Here is a 21,308-nt window from a genome sequence, read left to right on the forward strand (position 1 = left end):
TGAAGTTGAACCAGTAAATGGAGTTAAAGAAACAAGGTGTTTTCTCTGAGTTTACATTAGCATCTGATCCCCTTCCCCCAAACAGCCTCCTTTCTGCTATCAAGTATGAGGTTTGGCATGCTCATTAGATTTCATCAAAGGCATTTCAGTGACGCATACCTGTGGCATAAGAGATTTTGCAACCATGTACGCCTCTTCAGCCTCCTGGGACAGGTTTAAGTTTTTGTAAGTTCTCCCCACATTCATGTGAGCTCCAATGTCATCTAAAATAAATGAAAAAAAATGAGAGTACATGTTTATAATGTGTAGTACATGTTCAGCAATCACAATAAGAAAAACCTTACAACACCAAAAGCTTAATTTAAGTAAGGCCTAGGAATTTTTTTTTTGTATTTCCTGTTTCAGCCCTGAAAAAATTAGGGTAGGTAGGTAGGGATTATCTTTTTTTTAATCATTATTATTTTTTTTAAAGACTTTGGCCAAAACTCTAGTGATACAATACAGTTAAACAGAGTTAAACTGAAATACATGAGACCATTTATTTTTTTAATGTCATACTTTAATTTTGTGCATAATGGTTTCTTCAGTTTCATAGTGGTTTCTTTTAATGGTTTCTTCAGTTTCATAATGGTTTCTTTTAATGATAAGCCGGTCAAATATCTATCTATGACGGCATGCGTAGCTTAAAGATTTACATAATCAGGTCGTTTACAATGCAACATGTTTATCTGCCTAAGTTTACAATGGAAAACAACCCATAAATGTTCGATGCGCGTCAATAAGTGGCCTTTAATCGCAACCTGCTGTGGCGTTAAATTGAGCGCCGCAACACGGTCATTGCGCTGACTATGTTCAATGACAGCAGAGATTCTAAAATGATTGGACCCTATTGTAAATCCGTTGCGTCGTCCTGCCTTTTCGCAGTGCTAACAAAACATTTTACTGTTACCATCAATTACCTCGCACCTTAGCGCACCTAAGGGAACTTGTCACTCCATTCCAACATAAACACCCGACACTTCCGCCTTGTCTCTGGTGAAGCTGTTCGAACATCTAGGGCTTCAGGTATTCAGTGTTTGAAAAGTTTACTTTCTACATGAACTAGTTTAGTTCATAATTCATTTTTTTGAAATAAGTTCACAGCACCCAAAACATTTACTTGTTCAGTTCTTTTTTTCAATATGTTGCGAGCTATAATTCTTCAAAATCTCTATCTGGCTGCAATACCGCTCTCGGCCCGTTACGCAACTTCGCCGCTCTCACGCAAGGGCATAGACAGTAGAATCATAGATATCTTATAAAGGCTAGATGTATTACGGCGGATTCTTGAACGACTGCACAGGAGGCCATTTTTCGACAGTTTAGCTTCCGGGAGGGATCAGTGGTACGTTAGCTAACGTCAGTGATCTTCAAAATCATTTACACTCTTATCTCGCGGAAATCTTGACGGATTTGCAAATTACTTGATTTACAAACGTCATTACCTTGGTAATAATTCTGGATGCTTTAACATGTTGAAATGTGAAGCTTAATTGTGTATCACGGCTATTGTGTAGTCATTTTACATCAATTGGCGAGGCATAATTGTTCTTTCTTTTCAATATAACTTAAGTTGCACATAATAACACTGAAGTTGCACATGATTTCCAATCGGGTTGGTTTGTTAAACATCTTACATTATGATTTCGTCAGGAAATTGCTGACTTTATTGCCAATGAAGATGCCAGACTTTTGTGCAGCCTGCTCTATTGAACGTTCCCTTGAAACGAGACCCTGTGGGATCACCTTTATTTTATTATATCAGTAATATTGCTTTTATAAAGGTGATAATAATAGTATACATTTATCTCCTGTTGCCATTCTGTATGCTGAGTTTTAGTAGCCTAGATATTCATTTAACCTAAATAGCTTGTGCATGTGTATTTATTGCACCTATCCCATGTTTATAATTCTTTATAAGTATGCAGTGCCATAAGAAATATCTTACGTTTACAACAAACCAAACTGTTTGAAAATCGGTTGAAATTGAGCACGTTTTGAAAGAAACTGTGAAACCACTGTGAAACCCCTGACTAATTAGATCCTGGTGTCATTTGAGTCCCTTGCCAGCGGCCCACCCCCCAAAAAAGGCTAGGGTCGGCGTTTTATTTTAGGGTCGTCGGGAAACAGGAAACACAACATTTTTTTTGTCTAGTCCTAAGCTCCCATGTTTATTATTGTATTTTTTTTGTCCTTAATTTCACCAGGGTAGTCACATTGAAAGAAGGTAGCAAGCATGTATTGGCCTTGAAAAGGGTTAGCACCAAGTCAAAAAATTACCTAAAACACAAAACAATAAGACATAAAAATTGGTATGGCCAAAGCTAATTCAAAGCAAAGATTTCCCATACACTCTTCAAAAATCTGAGAGGAGAACGAGAAAGGTTCCTGCAATAAGTCCCACAATAAAGGTGCATTATAATGAAAAGCAGCCTTGCCAAACCAATATTTATTGGTGGGAATGATACATTGGATGAAATACAGATGGATAATGATTAATGAATATAATGGAAAATTGATAAATATGAGGGTAATTGAATTTACAATTGCACTGTAAAGCAGATTGATAAATAGAGTAAAGTGATTTTGTGAGGCATGAATAAATCACCATAATCTAAAACAGGTAAGAAAGTAGCTACAAGCTCTTTTTTCATCTGTAGGCAAAAACACGCATCTTACACAAAAAAGGGGGACATATCATGAAAATGTCACTCTTTCTAGTGTTTTTAGACGTTAATTTGGTACTGGCATGTCTAACAACCCGAAAACGCAGAAAAAAAGACGACCCAGTGAGTGTATGGTTTCTCTTTGACATAAACAATACGCTTCAGCGAGCACTGCTGCCTGTGATGTCCCAAGAGAAGCTCATTAGAATAAGACCGACCCAGAACCACACAGGGAGTCTCTCCGGAAGGCCTTGGACTGCCCACATCCCACTCGACCCACCCACAGAATGAGAACTACTAACTTGGCAACAAACACCATTTTGTTCTCGCAAGCATTGGATAAACTAGCAAGCACCATGAAGCGAACTCAGAGCGAACTGCTCCGTGGTCGGCTGGAAAGAACAGCACACATCCTTACATCACACCCTATCCTCAAATGGCTGAATGGATTGATTTTATATTTGAAGTCAATGTCCCAGCAACAATGTGCAAAACCTGTTTGTACCTACACTTCTGTGTTGGGAAAGTATGATAGAAGGTCTAATAGGATACTACATTTCTTCAAATGCTTATGAGAGATTTATTTGCTTGGTTTTGCCTTTTGTGACATTCAGGAACATGCATTAAATATTGCTGCTCTTGGTGTTTAGGCAAGCACATCTGAACAGTGTGTTAGGGCACATCATGTGGCCTGCCAAACGGACCCACCAAAGATGTGCACAGTTGACACACAGCTTTCTGTGATCAATAATGATCACAATCTATCGATTTCCTTATTCTATAAGCAGAAAGCTTTCATAAATAGCGATTGTGTAATGAATTAACACATTCACACACAATAGATTGAAGACATACCCTTTTCATAATATTATTTAGAGCTTATCTGGGTGTTCATTTTGTATTTAATCTATACTGTGCATGACTTAAATAGTTTTTGTATTGTTAGGACTGTCCAAAAAAACAGTGCAGGCAGATCCAACCTTCCGTGAGTGTCACAAGCTTTTATTGAAAATTCCACAAGGTCAAACAACGTATAGACAGCCATTAAACATGTGAAAGTGAAACATTACCTTACAAAATAACTGTTGTCTTTTAATGGCCTCCATCATAAATAGAATTATGAAAATAATATAAATACTAAAAAAGAAAAATGTGCAATATTGCAACAGGGTTGGATTATTTATAAATGTGTCCAATCTTTTTTTTGTACTACGTAAACCTAATGTTTGACAGGGTTTTTCCACCAACATTGTTTTGAAAATTTTATTTTACAGCTTTTTACCGTTTCCTTTAGGTCATTCAGTGATTGGGCCACCTGACCCATCATTTAACTGCCCAATGAGTGTTTGTTTTGAAATTAGTAAGTCAAGTGTCTACTACATTAAACCTACATTCTGCACTCCTGCCTCCACTGAGAATTTGAGGACCACTTATGAGCAACTGCACTGTGACATCTCCCAGTAACATTAGGGGTGGGGTGTAATTTTTTATTTTTTTCATTGATTGATTATCGATTATCAATTTGAAACCGATAAAACGATTATCAATGCATTTCGACTATTAAATCATTTGAGTTTGCAACTCAGAGTCTAAAATCACTTCCTACTTTGTGTTTGATAATTAAAGAAAATCAACAGATGAATTACCTTCTCTATTTGCTTTATTAGAGAAAAAGCTTTTTCTTGTCACAATTTTGACTTTCTATGAGCAGTGCAATAATCGATGCATCTGGCATTTCAACATAAAATGGATGTTGAATGCCTGGATGACATCCAGCACTGGATGAGCAACAACTCACTACAGCTAAACGGTGGCAAGTCTGAAGCCATTCTTATTGGCACGCCCCACCAAATAAAAAAGGCCGGTATCACCCAAATCACCATAAATGGCCACCCCACCCCTCTCTCCTCACAAACTTTGGTGTCAAGCTGGACTCTTCATTGTCCTTTGATGCACACATCAAATCCATCTGCCAAACTTCATTCTACCACCTGAGAAACATCTCAAGGCTGAGACCCTCTCTTCCCAAACATGCTGCAGAAAAGCTGGTGCACGCATTCATCAGCTCCCCTCTGGACTACTGCAACTCTCTGCTGGCAGGTCTTCCAACAAAAACCATCCAGAGGCTGCAGTATGTTCAAAACAGTGCTGCCCGGGTTCTCACCAAGACACGGAGATCCGAACACATCACCCCAGTCCTCCACTCCCTCCACTGGCTTCCAATCAACCAGAGAATAAACTTCAAAGTCCTACTTCTAGTTCACAAGGCCATAAACACCACCGGTCTGGCCTATCTCCAGGATCTCCTCACCCCTCATCTCACACCAAGGACTCTTAGGTCCGGACAAGCAAACCTTCTTGCAGTTCCCCGGACAAATATGTCCAGAATGGGGGATCGTGCCTTCTCCTCGCTGGGGCCACGACTCTGGAACAAGCTCCCGGAGAACATTAGGGCTTTGGACTCCATCACTACTTTTAAATCCCAACTCAAAACCCATCTTTTTATATCTGCCTTCTCCTAAAGTCCTGGTTTCTGTTTTTTTATTTATTTTCTGTATTGTTTTTGTATGCACTGTTTTAAATTGCTATTGTGACCCTGTTAAGCACCTTGAGACATCTTTGTATGTGAAAGTGTGCTATACAAATAAAATGCATTAATATTATCATTATGTGTATTATATTATTATATATTATTATTATTATTTTATTTTTTTACACATCCATTTTATGTTGAAATCGATAATCGGTTTAAAATCGATAATCGATTTAGAATCGAATCGTGGGCCTCTGAATCGGAATCGAATCGTGAGGTGCCAAGAGATTCCCACCCGTAAGTAAGATAATAACTTTTGATGGCTGGACTTATCAACACTCGTCTCTGACCAACTTCAAACAAATTTGCAACGACACTACAGACATTAGAACATCTAGGTGTGTCTGTTTAAAAGCAGTTCACCTGGGGTGAGGCTGGCGCTGTTTCACAGATTTGAATAGGCTACTGGTAAGTAGTTGAATTCAGGAAAGTGACCTCATGTCTGTGTTTTTTTTGGGGGGGTTTTCTTTTTTCTTTTGGTGAGGCACTATTTCACCTGTAGAAGCCTCCTCTGATGTACAGATCTCTTGCATAACGGTTTGATTTACAAGTACAGTTACATGTGAATATTAACAAACGTTTTACACTTAGGGCCTGATTTACTAACAGGATTGCGCCCATTTCTGGCGTAAAATAGCGGTCGTAAACATAAAACGGTATTTACTAAGGGGGCGCATTTCAGTAGAGTCGCATATTAACGCTTTGGGGGTGTGAACGTGGGAGGGCACGGAAACGTGGGTGGAACGTGGGCGTAAAGCGCAATTTAATGGGAGGAGAGAAGGTAAGTGCACCTAAAGATGTATTGCGTGGTATTTACTAAAACTGCCTAGCGAGCGCACGTCTCTAATTTGCGGGATAATTCTCTGCCTGATAAAAGCACGTCTTAACCAGGAAGCGCATTTCCACTGAGTCTGAAAACGTTGATATGGCAGCAGTTATAAGAGCAAGGCGAAGACATAGACAGAGAAAGCGCACAGAAATCTTTTTTTCAACTCGTATAACAATTTTTCAGTTAAGCGAACCACAAATCATTAGACGGTACAGGTTAACCAGCCACGCAATATCAATCAATCAATCAATCAACTTCAATTTTATATAGCGCTTTTCTATATACTCAAAGACGCTTTACAGATCAGTCCGGTCCAGTCCATTCATTCAGACAGTCATACCAGTGGTGGTAAGCTACGAGAGTAGCCACAGCTGCCCTGGGGCAGACTGACGGAAGCGTGTAATACTTCAATTACTGAACCAGATCAGAGACGACATTGAACCCTCCAACCGAGATCACATTCCATTCCATCAGTTGTTAAACTCCGGACAACATTGCAAATATTGGCATCGGATCATTTCAAACAGTTATAGCATCAGCAGTTGGTATATCTCAGCCTTCACTCAGCCAAATATTCACCCAGGTAATCGACGCATTGCTACGGCGCACTGGTCAATACATTTCCCCTCTGCCATAGCTGAAAATTTGAGACATCAAACAGGACATTTTTTTGAAATCGCAAACTTTCCGAACGTAATTGGAACCATTGTTTGCACCCACGTCCATATATATTGTAGTGAACCCATGTCCCTTGTAGAAATTATTAATCTCGCCATGTACACATCTATATTGTTATAATAGACAGTTTATGCATTAATGCCACCAATAGCATATTCTTTATAATCGTGTTCTTTTAAACATTTCGCTGTAGGTGATGGCAGGCAGAACAACAATATAACAGCGCACACACTCAGGTTCAGTGATTGAGCGAACGTGAACCAATATATTTACCTCCTCTTAGCTGAACCTTCATTTTCTCTTACTAAATAAATACCACGGAAAATGCGCAAAAACACTGTGCGTTAATGATCGACCGCAGATTAAGCTGCGGTCGCAATCTTAGTAAATCAGGCCCTATAGGGCGGAGTAAACACAGATTGCCCAGCGCGGATCTGTTTGGATAAATACCACGTAAAATGCACAAAAACACTGTGCGTTAATGTGCGACCGCAGATTAAGCTGCGGTCGCAATTTTAGTAAATCAGGCCCTTAGTCTCACAGTATATGTGGTGTTCATATATTGTGGTGGGTTTCCATCTAAATTGAGTGTGATTGTGAGACTGTCACAATGTATTCAAATGAGTGCACCAAACAAACACTTCCGAACCAACCTTTAACACATTTTGACTGCCGTTAAGAGAGTGTATATTAATAATAAAATGTTCTTACCTGGCTGTACCCGAGTGGCCTGAAGGAAATATCTCAAGGCTATTTCATATCTGTTTTGATTTTCCAGAGCATGACCCACATTGTTCCAGAGCTTGGCATTGTTCTTGTTCACCTGCAAAAATAGAAAAAAAAAATGATATATTACTGTGAGTTGCCTTTTTAGTATAACCCCACATTCTTATTCGGAGGTGACGTCAACTGAAAAACAACTGCAGCAAAAATAAAAAGCAACAAAAAATTAACATCGAGAGACCACAATGGTCAAATGTCAAACAGTTCATACTTTTAATGCCGAGGTGAAAAGGGTGTACTCTGATTCCCAGTCCCAGTTCCGGTTGAAAGTTTTCATAGCATGTGTCAACAGGAGAATTCCCATCAATAACCAAGATATTTTCTTTGATCCTCTGTTGAACAAAAAAGTATGTTACACAAAACAGGTACAAACAGGCAATTAAGTTACAAAACAGACAAATGAGTTGTAAGTAGACTTGCCCTTGACTGGAAACACTTTTGAATCCATGTGCCACTAATATGCAGAAGCCCATGCTGGGCACGTAAAGCACCCTCTCTGCCACCACAAACCCCACAGGGAAGAACAGGTTGGATGCTGGGATGAAAGGAAGGACTGTCAAAGACAGCGCCTAAAAGGGAAGAGGGAAGAAAGGTAATGAATATACTTTATGTCTGCATGTTGAAACCATAATGACCCCACTGGGGATTTCAACTGTCTGTGTCCAACTCTGACTGAGAGTGGGGGTTGCTACAGAATCATTCCAGGCAGTTTTGAAAAAAAAAACACTGTGTGTTCAGGAATCACATAACAATAACCCTAACAAAAGGTAGGTGGACAACATTGCCAACACTTTGCAGGAGTGCACTTTAGCCTAATGGCTGCAATTGGGATTTTGGTCGAAAAATGACAATGTGACTACTGAAAGGACATGCAAAAACCATACAAACACCAACATCAGCACATCTAGCAGTAATAAAAGGCTAGCATGACTTTTGGCAATATAGTTGGTGACGTCGTAAATTTTTTGCAGGGTGGTCCCACCTGGATATTGCATAGCCTAGGCAGCTCGTTGGAACGAAAGTTATGTTTATCAGTCCTGCACAAGACCATCTACCATGAAAATTGATTTGAAGATGTTACCAGTACCAGCATGCTGACATGGTTACTGAATTGTATAATAATAACTATAATAATAATAATAATAATAATAATAATAATAATAATAATAAACGATGAACACACAACTTTAATTTCTGTGTGTACTACTGTAGTTTGAGCTCTTAGTCTATTTATGGAAGGACTATTTATCCATATGTAGCTTAACTTGCCTTTGCATGTGTAGGTACATATCTTGTAAGATTTTTTTGTAAAATATCTTTTTGTCTTCAAAAGAGGAAGAGGACTGTAAACAGCTTATTCAGCGGTCAAATGCTATTAGCGGTTATAAGATATGACAACAACAGGGTCATAAATGTTTGGTGATTGAATTCACTCATTTAATTTGTGGAACCTCAGTGGTGGAATGGTCTACCTAGTGCTGTTCCATATGACATTGGTCGCAACTAAATTAAATGCTGACGATTGGCTTACCCTTCGCCATTGCAACAGCCCAGTAACGGTGAAACCAATTAGACGATGAGTTTGAAATGGACTGGTCAATTATTGGTTGGCTGGTCTAAGAGATCCTGTCTAGTCACTAGTGACAAATCTGGCAAACATCTCAACTTTGGTAACCCCCGTTTTCCCTGTGGTCTCAACTAGTGAACACTAGGGTTGTGTACCGAGAACCGGTTCCAATATGGCACCGGTTCCTATACAACCGGTACCTACCCGGACCGAAATGTCACGCATATTTCAGTGCCTGAGCCGATTAAAAATAAATAACAGCAACAAATCACGCAGCTAAATCAACAAAACGTACGTAAAACGTTGTCTTATAAATAGGAATTATTTCAGGCTGCAACATGAAACACGGAGGCTGGTTCCAAAAAGTAGAAAACTAGCGATAGCTAACTAGCAGTAACGTTAGTGGCGTAAGTATGATCTGTATGAATTATTTTGTATTTTGTTTCTAAGCAGATTTCGTGGGGATCATTTAAAACTGCCCCAGCTCCCAATGTAAACTTTGTCCCGTGTCGCTCACACTCATTGGTGTTTTCATAGCAACAGCCAGACTGAAAAATAGATGACATCAAAACTTAACCTAGTCTCTTAAAGGAGAAGTACACATTCTCTCATACTCAGTATGTTCACTATAAACAAGATAGAAAAGATAGGTATAAACAAAATCAGAAAATGGTGAAATTTCATGAAATAAATGCAAACAAAATAATACATTTTTGACTCCAAAGGCAAATATGCTCATATTTTTGCAAAATAAGTTTGAAGCTGTAGTAGTGTGTACAGAGTGTGTGTGTTTTTTGTATTTATTTATATTTATTTAAGTACAGTATACTATAAACAGTTGTTTACAGTTAATAAAATGTTCATAGTTTGAAGTTAAAAAGTTTGAAGCTGTAGTTTGAAGCCAAGTTTTTTGTATGCATTTATAATTATAGTGTACTTTAAACAGTTAATATATTGTTCAATTTGAAGAAAAAAAAATGCCTAAAATTCTTTAATGTCGTCAATCGTCGTTTTGTGCTTAAAAAAAAATAAAGTATCGGTTCAGGCACCGGTATCGTTTTAAAAGTATCGGTTTAGCACCGGTATCGGAAAAAAACCAAACAATATCCATCCCTAGTGAACACTCAGTTTGTGTTAACAGGAAAATGGGCATAAAAGAAACGTATGTATATAAAACACGTCAGACTACTGTCCTCTGTAACTATGTATACTGACATTTCAACATTTGTTCACACCTTCTAAACAAGAAAAAAAAAATAGTTTTTTGATCGCTAAAACCTTACACCTACTCCGTCACAATGACTACTTTGAATCTATTCACCTTTCAAGCTTATCCCTTTACCTATTTTACAGCTCTCTATACTATGTAAGCTACAAGAAAGTATTTTTCAATTTCATCATTTGTCTAAACCGCTTAACCAATATTATCGCTATTTTGAATGTATGAGGTGACTTATGGTACTGCTTTTAGTGCAGCAAATCCGTCATGCCTTACACAGTCTTATTAAGGCTAAAAGGATAAGTGATGGGAGACATTTATAAGGATTAAAGTAGGAAAATGATCACCTGACCAAGAAGACACAGATCAGACTCAATCAGCTGATGGCTGCAGGGTATGACTTAGAGTCTACGAAACATGTATTGCCACAAGTGGTATTGGAGTATGTCCTCTGGTGAAGCAAGTACGCAAAGGCAACACAGGAAATACAGTTGAATGATGTATCTTTGACATAATGTTACTTCAATTGGCTTATTTTGGTTCATAAAAGTGGCTTGGTAAATTACCGGTTAAATACTTTTAGAGACCCAGATTTGAACAGAATCATGAGCGTAGTAATTTAACCATTATCCTGTGAGCACTAAGATTTATATTTGAGTTAAGTGCATAAGACCTGCTCCAGCATCTGGTTAGGTGGACATCATTGTTTTTGCAGGATCTAAGTCAGTAGTCACTTTGTTATTAAAATGGATATTATATGTAGCCTAAACTGTAATCTCACCATTATAACAGTTTTTGCTGAGCTGTGGGTATGGCGGAGGCTCTGACAAGCTAGGACAGCCACAAGGAAATAGAAGGCTATGGTTGCAAGGTTACGGATGTCCAGCAGTGTCTCCACCAATGGAATGGTCCCCATGGTCCAATCACAACAGAGCTCAGATGGATTAAGCAGGAGCCACGCGTTGACTGGTAGTAGATAGTTGAACGTCAGCTGTCTGGTCGGCGTAGGGCTGACTGCTGCTGGGTTATCAAACCTGAGAAGGAAAACAGTTCCAATGGATTGGGATGCAATGGAATTCTCAGAATTTATAAGGACACGCTTTGGATTATGGACGACAATGACTGGTGTAAACGGCAGACACATTTGTAAAAATGAAATCAATAATGGCATATGGCCAAGCATATTTTTTTAATTGACGTTTCATATTAAGCAGTATTTGATTGAAAAAACATTACAGACATGTACCCAAATCTGTACTCAATGGTTCAAATTTGTCCATCAACATCAAAAGTCAATATATAGCAAATTTGTAGACGTTAAAACACATTCCCAATCGCATGTGCGCACTAAGGTACAATAAACCCAGCTTCCCTATTGGTTTCCGTGTTGCTGCAGCTATAATATCGACCAATCAGCGCAAGTGTATTATGGCAGTCAATTTAAACAACAATGGCGGCCTCCATGTGGGTAAGCAGGAGGCCAAATTATGAGACATTTTTGTTTATTTCTCGAGTGACCGCAAATATTCTATTAATTGAATAATATTGCAAGTTGACCCCAAACTCATAAGAATGAGACTGTAGTAGTCATGGTGAGCTTTTCACTACATTACCATGTTTATCACAATTACCAGATTCACACAAAATGTGGTCACAGCCATTGCAGAGAAATTAAATGTTAAAAAAATGCAATCCAGCATTTTATCCCTGATACCATGCAATTATCATGAACATAATTAATTTGTTTCTGGATAACTCCAAGAAAAGAATACTGTGTCATACCATGCATTCAGTAATTCCATATTAACTATATAGTACTTTTCCACGACTTGCTTCACAATTGTTGGCATATTGGTGAACTTGCACTTACCTTTTCTTTTAAACAAGCCATTTCATCAATATTTATTCTATACCCAATACAAGGACCTGTGTCATATCTCACTCAATGCCAAATTACATTGTTATTTTAACTTTTTATATTGTAACTCCTCCTAAGTCTATCTGACAACACCAATTTAAAAAGCAGTGGTTCTCCTGGTACAATAACAACTTCAATGTCTTTGTAGTCACTGTTTACTTAATACAATTGTGTGGGTATGTTTTGCCCTATGAAATGAGACAATAACTGTCCTTGTGATTACCTGGTGAAAACTGGTAGCTGCGACTGAATGATCTGCACTCTGATGACGACCAGCAGCAGGGTGCTGATGATGAGGACAATGAGCTTGAGCAGAGTTTGCAGCATGCCATATGGCAAGGTATGTTTTCCTCGTAGTACCTGCACAACTGTGTCCAGCAGTGTAGGCAAGGTAAACTGTCAAGTGAATGAGGAAATGAGATTGAGAGGGAGGAAAAAATGACAGAATATAAAACATAAAAAAGCATTTTTTTAAAGCATTTTCTGAAGAGAGTCTTTTTCACAGTGAATGTAATATAACAACATTTGAAAAGCACAGCCTTAATAGAAAGGGGTTTCTAAACTTTTCAACAGTCAAACCTCTTCCATAAAAAAATGGGCCACCACTTCAGATACAATCAAAGTGATAATGAATAATAATAGAACTGTGGGCCTTCTTTTGCTGTATTCATTACGTAACCTGGTAAAATATGTTTAAAAATGGTTCATGTTGTTGTGTTCCACTCATATCATAGGTTAAACTAATCCGTAGCCTCCTTTAGTACTTATGGTGCTTGTTACTAGTCATTCAAAATTAATAATATTACAAACAATACTAATAAAATAAGGGTAATAATAATAAAAATATAATATACATATCTACAGTGCCCTCCGCAATTATTGGCACCCTTAGTGAATGTGCACAAAACAGGCTATCAAAAAATATTTGTTTGCTGTTTATCCTCTTGGTCTTTCACTCAAAATATTTACAAAAATCTTACCTTTTCATTGAAATAAAATTATTGAAAGAAAACTTTTTTCATTAAATAAATACTATTCTCCTAAACAGGTGTGCCACAATTATTGGCACCCCTTAATTTAATGTTTTGAGCAGCCTCCCTTTACCAAGATAACAGCTCCAAGTCTTCTCCTTTAATGCGTGATGAGGTTGCACACACATTGCACAGACCTGAGACCATTCCTACATACAGTATCTCTGCAGATCCTTCAGATTCTGAGGTCAACACATTTGCAGATTCGGCTTCAGCTCTTCCCACAGATTTTCTATGGGGTTTAGGAGTACATGATACCTCATGCTCTTCTGTATGGCTATCTTTCTGTCTACGCCAAACCCACCTTTGATGTTTGTTGCCAAGAAGCCTTATTTTGGTCTCATCTGACCATATAACTCTAAGATAAAAGTCTAACTTACATTTGGCAAACTGTAGGCACTAGTTTGTTGTTGATTGACAGCAGAGGCTTTTTTCTGATAACCCTCAAAAACAACTTGTGGTGATGTAGGTGCAGTCTGATGGTAGTTTGGAGACTTACTGATCCCAGGACTTAACTAACCTCTGCAATTATCCAGCTGTGATCCTTGGAGATTCTTTTACCAGTCGAACCATCCTCCTCACAGTGCGTGGGGTTAATTTACAGATAGGTCCTCTTCCAGGCTGATTCCTGACATCTCCTGTCTCTTTTAACTTCTTAACTATTGCCCTGATTGTGGAAGTGGGTATTTTCAACTGTTTAGATATTTTCTTATTTCCCTAAATCCGGATTTCAGCAGCTCAACAACTTTTTGTCGCACTTTGACACTGAGTTCTTTTGTCTTTCCCATCTCGATGAATGACTAAGGGTATTTGGCATGTGTCACCTCATATTTAGACCTCAGTGAAGCAGGAAGCCATGGTTGACCACGTAAGAGTTCCTAATGAAACAGGTGAACTCAAAAATGTAAAACATGACTGGTAATATACTTCAGTTAGATTTTAATTATAGGATTTTCTAAGGGGTGCCAATAATTGTGGCACTCATGTTTTGGAGAAAAATATTTTATGTAATGTCAAAAAAATGATTTCTTTAAAGAATTTTACTTCGATGAAAAGGTAAGATTTTTGTGAATATTTTGAGGGAAAGACCAAGATGATAAACAGCAAAGATATATTTTTTTATAGCCTGTTTTGGTCACATTCACTAAGGGTGCCAATAATTGTGGAGGGCACTGTATCTATATAAATATAGCTGCAAGCAGCAATGCGGGGTCCAAGCAGCCCACCATAACTTTGTCATCATGTCACAGGCAGGGCTGCAAGCACTATAAGAACGTTTCATATCAACTGACCAAAGATGGACAGTTATGAATTAACTTCCTTTTTGGTGAAGTCATGGTCAATTTTGATTTGGAATGCTTTCGCAAAAATCCAAGCTTTTGCCAGGCTTTCGTATAAAGATAATTTGTTCCCAAAGTTGGTGAAGGTTGTATAAAATTCCTGGCTGCTGAAAAATGTAAGGTTTCTGAACAAATGCAAAATAGCAGCTGTGTGAAATAAGTGGACATGTTATGCAGTTATGGAAAAGGAGAGATGATGCAGTACAGGGGGATAGAGAGATAAAACAGTGAAGAAAGTAAAGATGGAAAGGAGAGAAAATGGAGTGATGCAGAAAGATGGAGAATGGGGAAAGGGAGCTGGAGAAGGTTAGACTGATAGAAAAAGGAAAATGGGAGGAGGTTGTAGAGAGATAATGAGTGCAAGGGCAAAGAGATAACGGACATGGGGAGGAAGGAGATGGTTTGAATGATAAGCCTTGAATAATTTGATTACAGAAAAAAGTTTGAGGCAAAGGCTTTGTTTAATTCATATCATTCAACAATTTAAGGTGGTGCTATGGGGGAGAATCAAGAGACCGTCCGTAAAAGGCAGAAAATGCCCAAGGTTTGGGATCATTTCAAATTAAGAAAAGAAGACAACCTGGTACAGTGTATATACTGCAAAACGGACCTGGCACACCACCTCATCAATGCTTAAACATCTCACCAGAAAACTTCTGCACGTTAACTGTTCACCAAGCGGAGCCTCTACTATGTAATGTAAAAGTTGACGCTAGCTGATTTACAATTGCTTACTAATATGAACACTAGCGCTAGTTAAAACTTACGGTATTTGTGATTATTTGTAGCGCATGTTATGAAACGATAGTGATGACTAGGCGTGATGTACAGTAGCAAGTAAGCAAATGCACCAAGATCTCATGTCATGCAGTCCTCCTACACAGTACACACACACACACACACACGTGTACAAACTGATTAGACATAGATAACAGGAGAGATAGAGAAAGAAAGACAGTATAGAGAGTGAGAGAGCAAGTTAGTTAAAAGGGCAGCCATGAATGGGACTGAACTCGCGTCCATTTCCCGATCCCACCCCCAATCTCTCTCCAGCTAATTTCCTGTCTTTCTTCACTGTACTATCCGAATAAAGGCTAAAGAAGCCCAAAAATAAATCTTTAAAGATTAAAAGGAAGAGTTAAAGGAAGAAAGACAAGTAGTCATTGTAAAAATGGTTAATGGAATGTTGCTACTATGATTGAGGTTGCTACTTGAGTGTTGTTAAGGTAACATGGTGGTTTCTAAACTAATTTACGTAGTTTTTATGCTGGTTTTATAATATATAATTTATAATACATCATATTAATATATAATTTTTGTTCTAAACGATACGGTTCCTGAGATATGAGCAAAACCTTAATTTGCTTATTATAGCGACCTCTACAAGCGAAAAACAGTAATATCACTTGCACAAGTCATTTCACAATTTTGGAAGCTATGGTGAATATTTTGTGCATGTGTGACATTTTGTGCAAAAACAAATACAATAGGGACTAGACATTCATACTATTCTGAGATTATTGTTGCCGAGTATGTGTGTGTTTGTTCACGTGTAGCACTTTTATTGATTAATGTTGAAAAATATCAAAACGTCAAAGGGAGGTCAAACTACCCCTAAAGTGCCAGACAGGCGTCCATAAAAAGCCAAAGGAAACGCAAACATGAGAATGGTGTCTCACCTCTTGTGCAACAAAGACCTCATAAACACAGCAGATCCCAATGACTGTGATTCCTTGTTCCTTACAAAGAGTGGCAGCACCAACCAGGATGACTGTGACAGCAATGGGCATCCAAACTGGAGACAAAGGGGTAAAATGATGAGCTGGCAGGTAACCTCAAGCACAGCGTTAGTTTTGAACTCTCATGGAATCCACACTGTAAAAGAAATATGATGCTAAACTACACTTCAGATTAAACGCTTAGCATTTAGAATATGCAGTCAACTGCATCTCTACAGCACAAGCTTTCATGGCATTGCCTTTTGAAGACGATCACTTTAAATGACACAAGCAGTTAAAGAAAGAAAATTGCTACCTAGTAGTATGATCTAATACACATCACTGACAATTGGTGCACAGTTTTAAGCCTGTGGAGTTGATGGATGATTGTGCAGTACTTAATTGAATTAAGCCACTTGCTTGCCATTACAACCTGATGTCTGATCACCAAGAGCATGGATATGCAATATTTCTTTTTAAACTTTTTCCTGAGACTCTGAACTCAGACACAGGTTAATGGGAAGTCTGTAGCATGTCAATATAAGCTAAACTAATGCTATCTGATGAAGGGGTGGGTGTTTACACTCTCCTACTCATGCTGTGACCGAGATATGTAGGCCTATACCTGAACGTTTCACTTATGCTAGGTACTTCTTTAAGACTAATTTAATTTGTCAGTGTACTAACCAAAAGGAAAAGCCTTTAAGGTTTATAGCAAAGCGCACATGTGTTGGTGTGATAATGTGGTGCAAAGATTGGATTTTCACACCAAAAGAATCTAATCTTCTAGGGTTACAAATGAAGTCATACTCCTATTACTTAAAATTGCAATGTACTGGAATAGAAACAAATTTTGTAATCCATATTACAATAGTCTGAAGATGTGGCTTAAACATAAGCAAACAGCATAGGCATAGTTTCCTGTTAGATATCATAGGAAGCTAATGTTACAACCTGTTTAATATGAACTCATGTTAGTATGTGATAATAGGAACTCATGTTAATATGAAACTGACTACTACCCTGAGGGTATCTACATTTTCCTGTTATAAAGAAGTCCTCCCTTCCCTTTTGCCCTTCTTAAACATGTCAATTCAATGGTTGCGATTTCCACTGCAAGAGTGTTTGAAGATTAAAGTGGAATTTATGGTCGCTTTTCACGCAGAAACGTAAGCACGTAAGATACATAAGAGCCCCTTGCGCATTACATAACCCCCCTTACGTGCTTAAGTGCGACCCCCAAAAGCTCGCAGCTCGTGATTTGCCTGCTAAACATGAGTCTTACGTGTCCGGTTTCATAGCATACTACAGTCTTTTTTAGACCCAGAATAAGGACGCTCAAATGACGCTCTCATTCTCACAGGAGACATCACCCGCGATTGTTTGGACAGAACCGAACAAATACTTTCACCGAACAAATACCTTCATATTCATTTTCCACCACTTGTTAGTCATGTCATCCATTCATATTGATGTGAATCAGTCAATTGCACCCGTGAGGCAGGCGAGAGTTTTGATAGAATGGGCTCGGTCTGCTCATACAAAAGCTAACATTAACGTGGAGTTAACTTGCGGCCAACATAATTGTATTACAAGCACTGACAACATACACTCATGATGAGAAGGTACACCTGGCGATTCTCTCACCTTCTATCTTTCACCTTCAAATAATGTAACTTATAAACAATACTTTTGTATTTCGTGTAACACTTGTATTCATAACATCAAGCCTTTTGCCCACTACACTTTCATGCTCCGGTAAGTTTTTTTCCTTTGTCCTGCTGCAATAAATACGCTTACTTCACTCAAAATAAAATCTACAGTTCTGGTGTTCAATTGCTTTGCAACACGCACAGTCCTTAGGGAACTTTAAGGAACCGTAAACCAAAACGAGTCCCTTGTGTATCTTACATGCTTACGGGTCTGCGTTAAAAACCGACCATAAAACGACCTTAAGGTGTATGGTACTCTGTTGTAACAGGATCGATTAGCGGGTCGTCTAAAAGTGTCTATTCCCACACAACACTAAATAAAGGCTCAATAAATGGTTTTCACTGTGAGTGGGAACTAGGTATTTGTGTGTGTGCGGGGACGGGGTGGAGTCTTATTACTTGAAATGCCCATACTTACTTCATACCACTCTTAAATGGCTAGCGGCACTCGCACCACAGCTACATGTCATTTAGCTTTGCGTGGCACAGTGACGATAAAATCACATCAAATACTGCAATGCGGTTTAATACAGTTGGGAAAATACAGTAGTAACGTTAGGCGCACAATATGCTGTGCTAATAACTCCAGTTCTGTGCAAACTTACATCTGGGTAACAGTAAGCCAATGATGTCCAATACAAAGTATTTGCGGCAGCCATATTTGATGTTCTTGTATTGTGACCGTCGTAAAGCCAATGATTTCTAAAGTTCTCTAAAGTGTTACCCCATTCATTTAAATCAGAAAAAAGGAAAAAGCGACTCAGACATTTTTACAAGAGCACTGCACAGGTTTAGGACGGGCATGTCAGAGTTGGAGCCGTGTCAATATCTCCAAGATAGGGACAGAATAAAAATATGAATGAATAATCACCAACAGGCCTATATCTGGCCCCCAAACTTCAGACCTTTCAATTCAAAGTACAACAACATAAGTACTGATACACTGACATTTATAAGAATTCTGTGAAGGAAAACATCATAAAACCAAATGCACATGGACTGTACGTATGGTAAAGACTGTGTACTTGGCCAATGAATTCACTTACCAATGGAGTGATCTGGGCTTTTAGATTTAGTGTATACTAAAAATGATGCCAACAGAAACATGGAGGACAACAGCTCAGCTCTGCCAACCACACCGGTTATCTAAAAAATAAAGTAAAACATAAATATGTTAAAAAGATATATGAAGCAGATTCGGTCAAAAACTTTAATCATCATTCTATATCAATATTCTGGAAACTTATGGTTGAATAAAATGGTCCATTGATAAATCTAGAACACTACAATGAGTGTTTAGGCAGGCAAGCCAGTGAAGTAACAAATTGTAGTATTCTCCCATTTTGTCAATTACTGTATGCATTTGGCATAATAACCATATCCCCTTAAGAATTGACAGAGACCTGTCAGCCAATAAGACAACAATATTTCCACATATTTTCCTGTAAACCAACTCTGATTGGTTTTGCCTCCATTCATTGAAGATAATATACAACGCTCCGTTAGCTGAAGATAATAAGTCTTGGTGATTAGGCCCAAATAATTCCCCACTTTTTGAGCGGTAAAATGAGAAAAATATTTGTTACTACAGCCCAATTTCCCAGGCCAGGAGATACCATGGGCTAATGATCTTACATTCATTGTTTTTAACATCTGAACGCCTCTTTACACTCAGCCCTTCAAATATTGAGGACGTCTGCACAACTAGAAGAATCAATATCGTTTCAAACCGAGTGAGTGAATGGAACTAAAAAGGAATAAAACACTGGTGAGTGTCAGTGTCTGCCTTAGTACTCACGGCCTCTGTGTGGATGGGGTGCACAGCAAACAACAAAGCTGCCCATAGACTGGATATTCGGTCAAGGAAGAGACGGCAGACCCGCATGAAGAGAATGCACACGACCGCATGAAGCACCACATTTAAGAAGTGGTAAGACGCAGCGTTTAACTCACTGAACACATAGTTCAGTCGGAATGTCAAAACGGTAAGTGGTCTGTAGGATTTATGGCTCCTCTCCTGCAAACAAAAAAACAACAAAAGAAAAAACTACTTAATCTTCATTAAATTACCCAATACAATATTTAACATTTCATCACCTGATCTGTATTAGGACTGAATTGTCTTGCAATTGTGGTAGTCAAGACATTAGGGCAATTAACTCAGCCATCCTAATACATTTTCCATTTGGTGCTATTTGTTTGCAAACTGTTGTGCTTCTTCTTCCTGCAATCAATGCACAGTTATGCACGAGTTTCTTCCCTCAGTGCCAGTTCCAGACGCTTAAATACAAAATTGATTGATTCATTGATTAAAATAAGCACTGGTTTGTGCCTTTTTTTTAGTTGTACAACCAAAGTACACTTCTCACTCACTTTAACAGTCACTTTCTATACCAACTTCTTTTGATGGCAGAGTTCTAAACTCTATATTTCTAAAGGGCTCCAGACTAAAAACCTGTTGGACCCTCGTTACTGTTAAGATTACTTACATGTTGAAGAGGGCATCAACAAGTAAACATGGTTAGTCTTCATACATTTACAAGAGAGGGCATCAACAAGTAAACATGGTTAGTCTACATACATTTACAAAAGAGAGCATCAACAAGTAAACATGGTTACTATACATTTACAAGAGAGGGCATCAACAAGTAAACATGGTTAGTCTACATACATTTACAAAAGAGGGCATCACCAAGTAAACATGGTCAGTCTACATACATTTACAAAAGAGGGCATCACCAAGTTAGCATGGTTAGTCTACATTTACAAAATCAGAAGGGACAGATTCTTTGTTGACAGAGGGCACAGTCACTTAAAAGAAAACCTTCCAATATGTGGTACCTGAAACACAGGCTGTACATCATAAACATATCGGTGTTTCATATCAAAATATTAATAGGTGGCTCAACATTGGACACCTGGACAATTTCAACATGATTGGCAAACACCAGAGTTATTAACAGATTGTGTGTCATTGGTGTTGGAGAACGCTCTCATAGCTTCATCATTATAATTCCACTCAGCAATCCTAGCACCATCCTAGCAATCACGACCATAATGACAACCAGGGGCGGACTGTCAAAGTCCAGAACGGCCGTCCCTTTATGTGGCCTAGGCCGACGTGTTCATCGTAGGGAAAAAAAAATACTAGCGATATTAACGTCAAAACAACAGAGGGCGCTATTACGATAAATGATTAGGCTACGCGGGGAAAA

The 21,308-nt window shown here is 38.4% G+C and overlaps 1 protein-coding gene across 1 annotated transcript in view; it reads right to left on the reverse strand.

Moving 5' to 3' along the window:
- tmtc3 (transmembrane O-mannosyltransferase targeting cadherins 3) overlaps positions 1-21,308 on the reverse strand; it is an 86,121-nt gene that overhangs the window by 19,298 nt on the left and 45,515 nt on the right. Inside the window, exons 3-11 of the mRNA XM_080842949.1 lie at positions 19,892-20,110; positions 19,140-19,239; positions 16,343-16,458; positions 12,516-12,688; positions 11,156-11,408; positions 8,009-8,157; positions 7,800-7,920; positions 7,517-7,628; positions 160-263 (exon numbers count right to left, since the gene is read on the reverse strand). Coding sequence (XP_080699075.1) covers positions 160-263; positions 7,517-7,628; positions 7,800-7,920; positions 8,009-8,157; positions 11,156-11,408; positions 12,516-12,688; positions 16,343-16,458; positions 19,140-19,239; positions 19,892-20,110 — 1,347 coding nt within the window. The remainder of the gene's footprint in view (positions 1-159; positions 264-7,516; positions 7,629-7,799; positions 7,921-8,008; positions 8,158-11,155; positions 11,409-12,515; positions 12,689-16,342; positions 16,459-19,139; positions 19,240-19,891; positions 20,111-21,308) is intronic.

The sequence above is a fragment of the Sprattus sprattus genome (genome assembly GCF_963457725.1).
Source record: "Sprattus sprattus genome assembly, chromosome: 7".
Classification (NCBI taxonomy): Eukaryota; Metazoa; Chordata; class Actinopteri; order Clupeiformes; family Clupeidae; genus Sprattus; species Sprattus sprattus.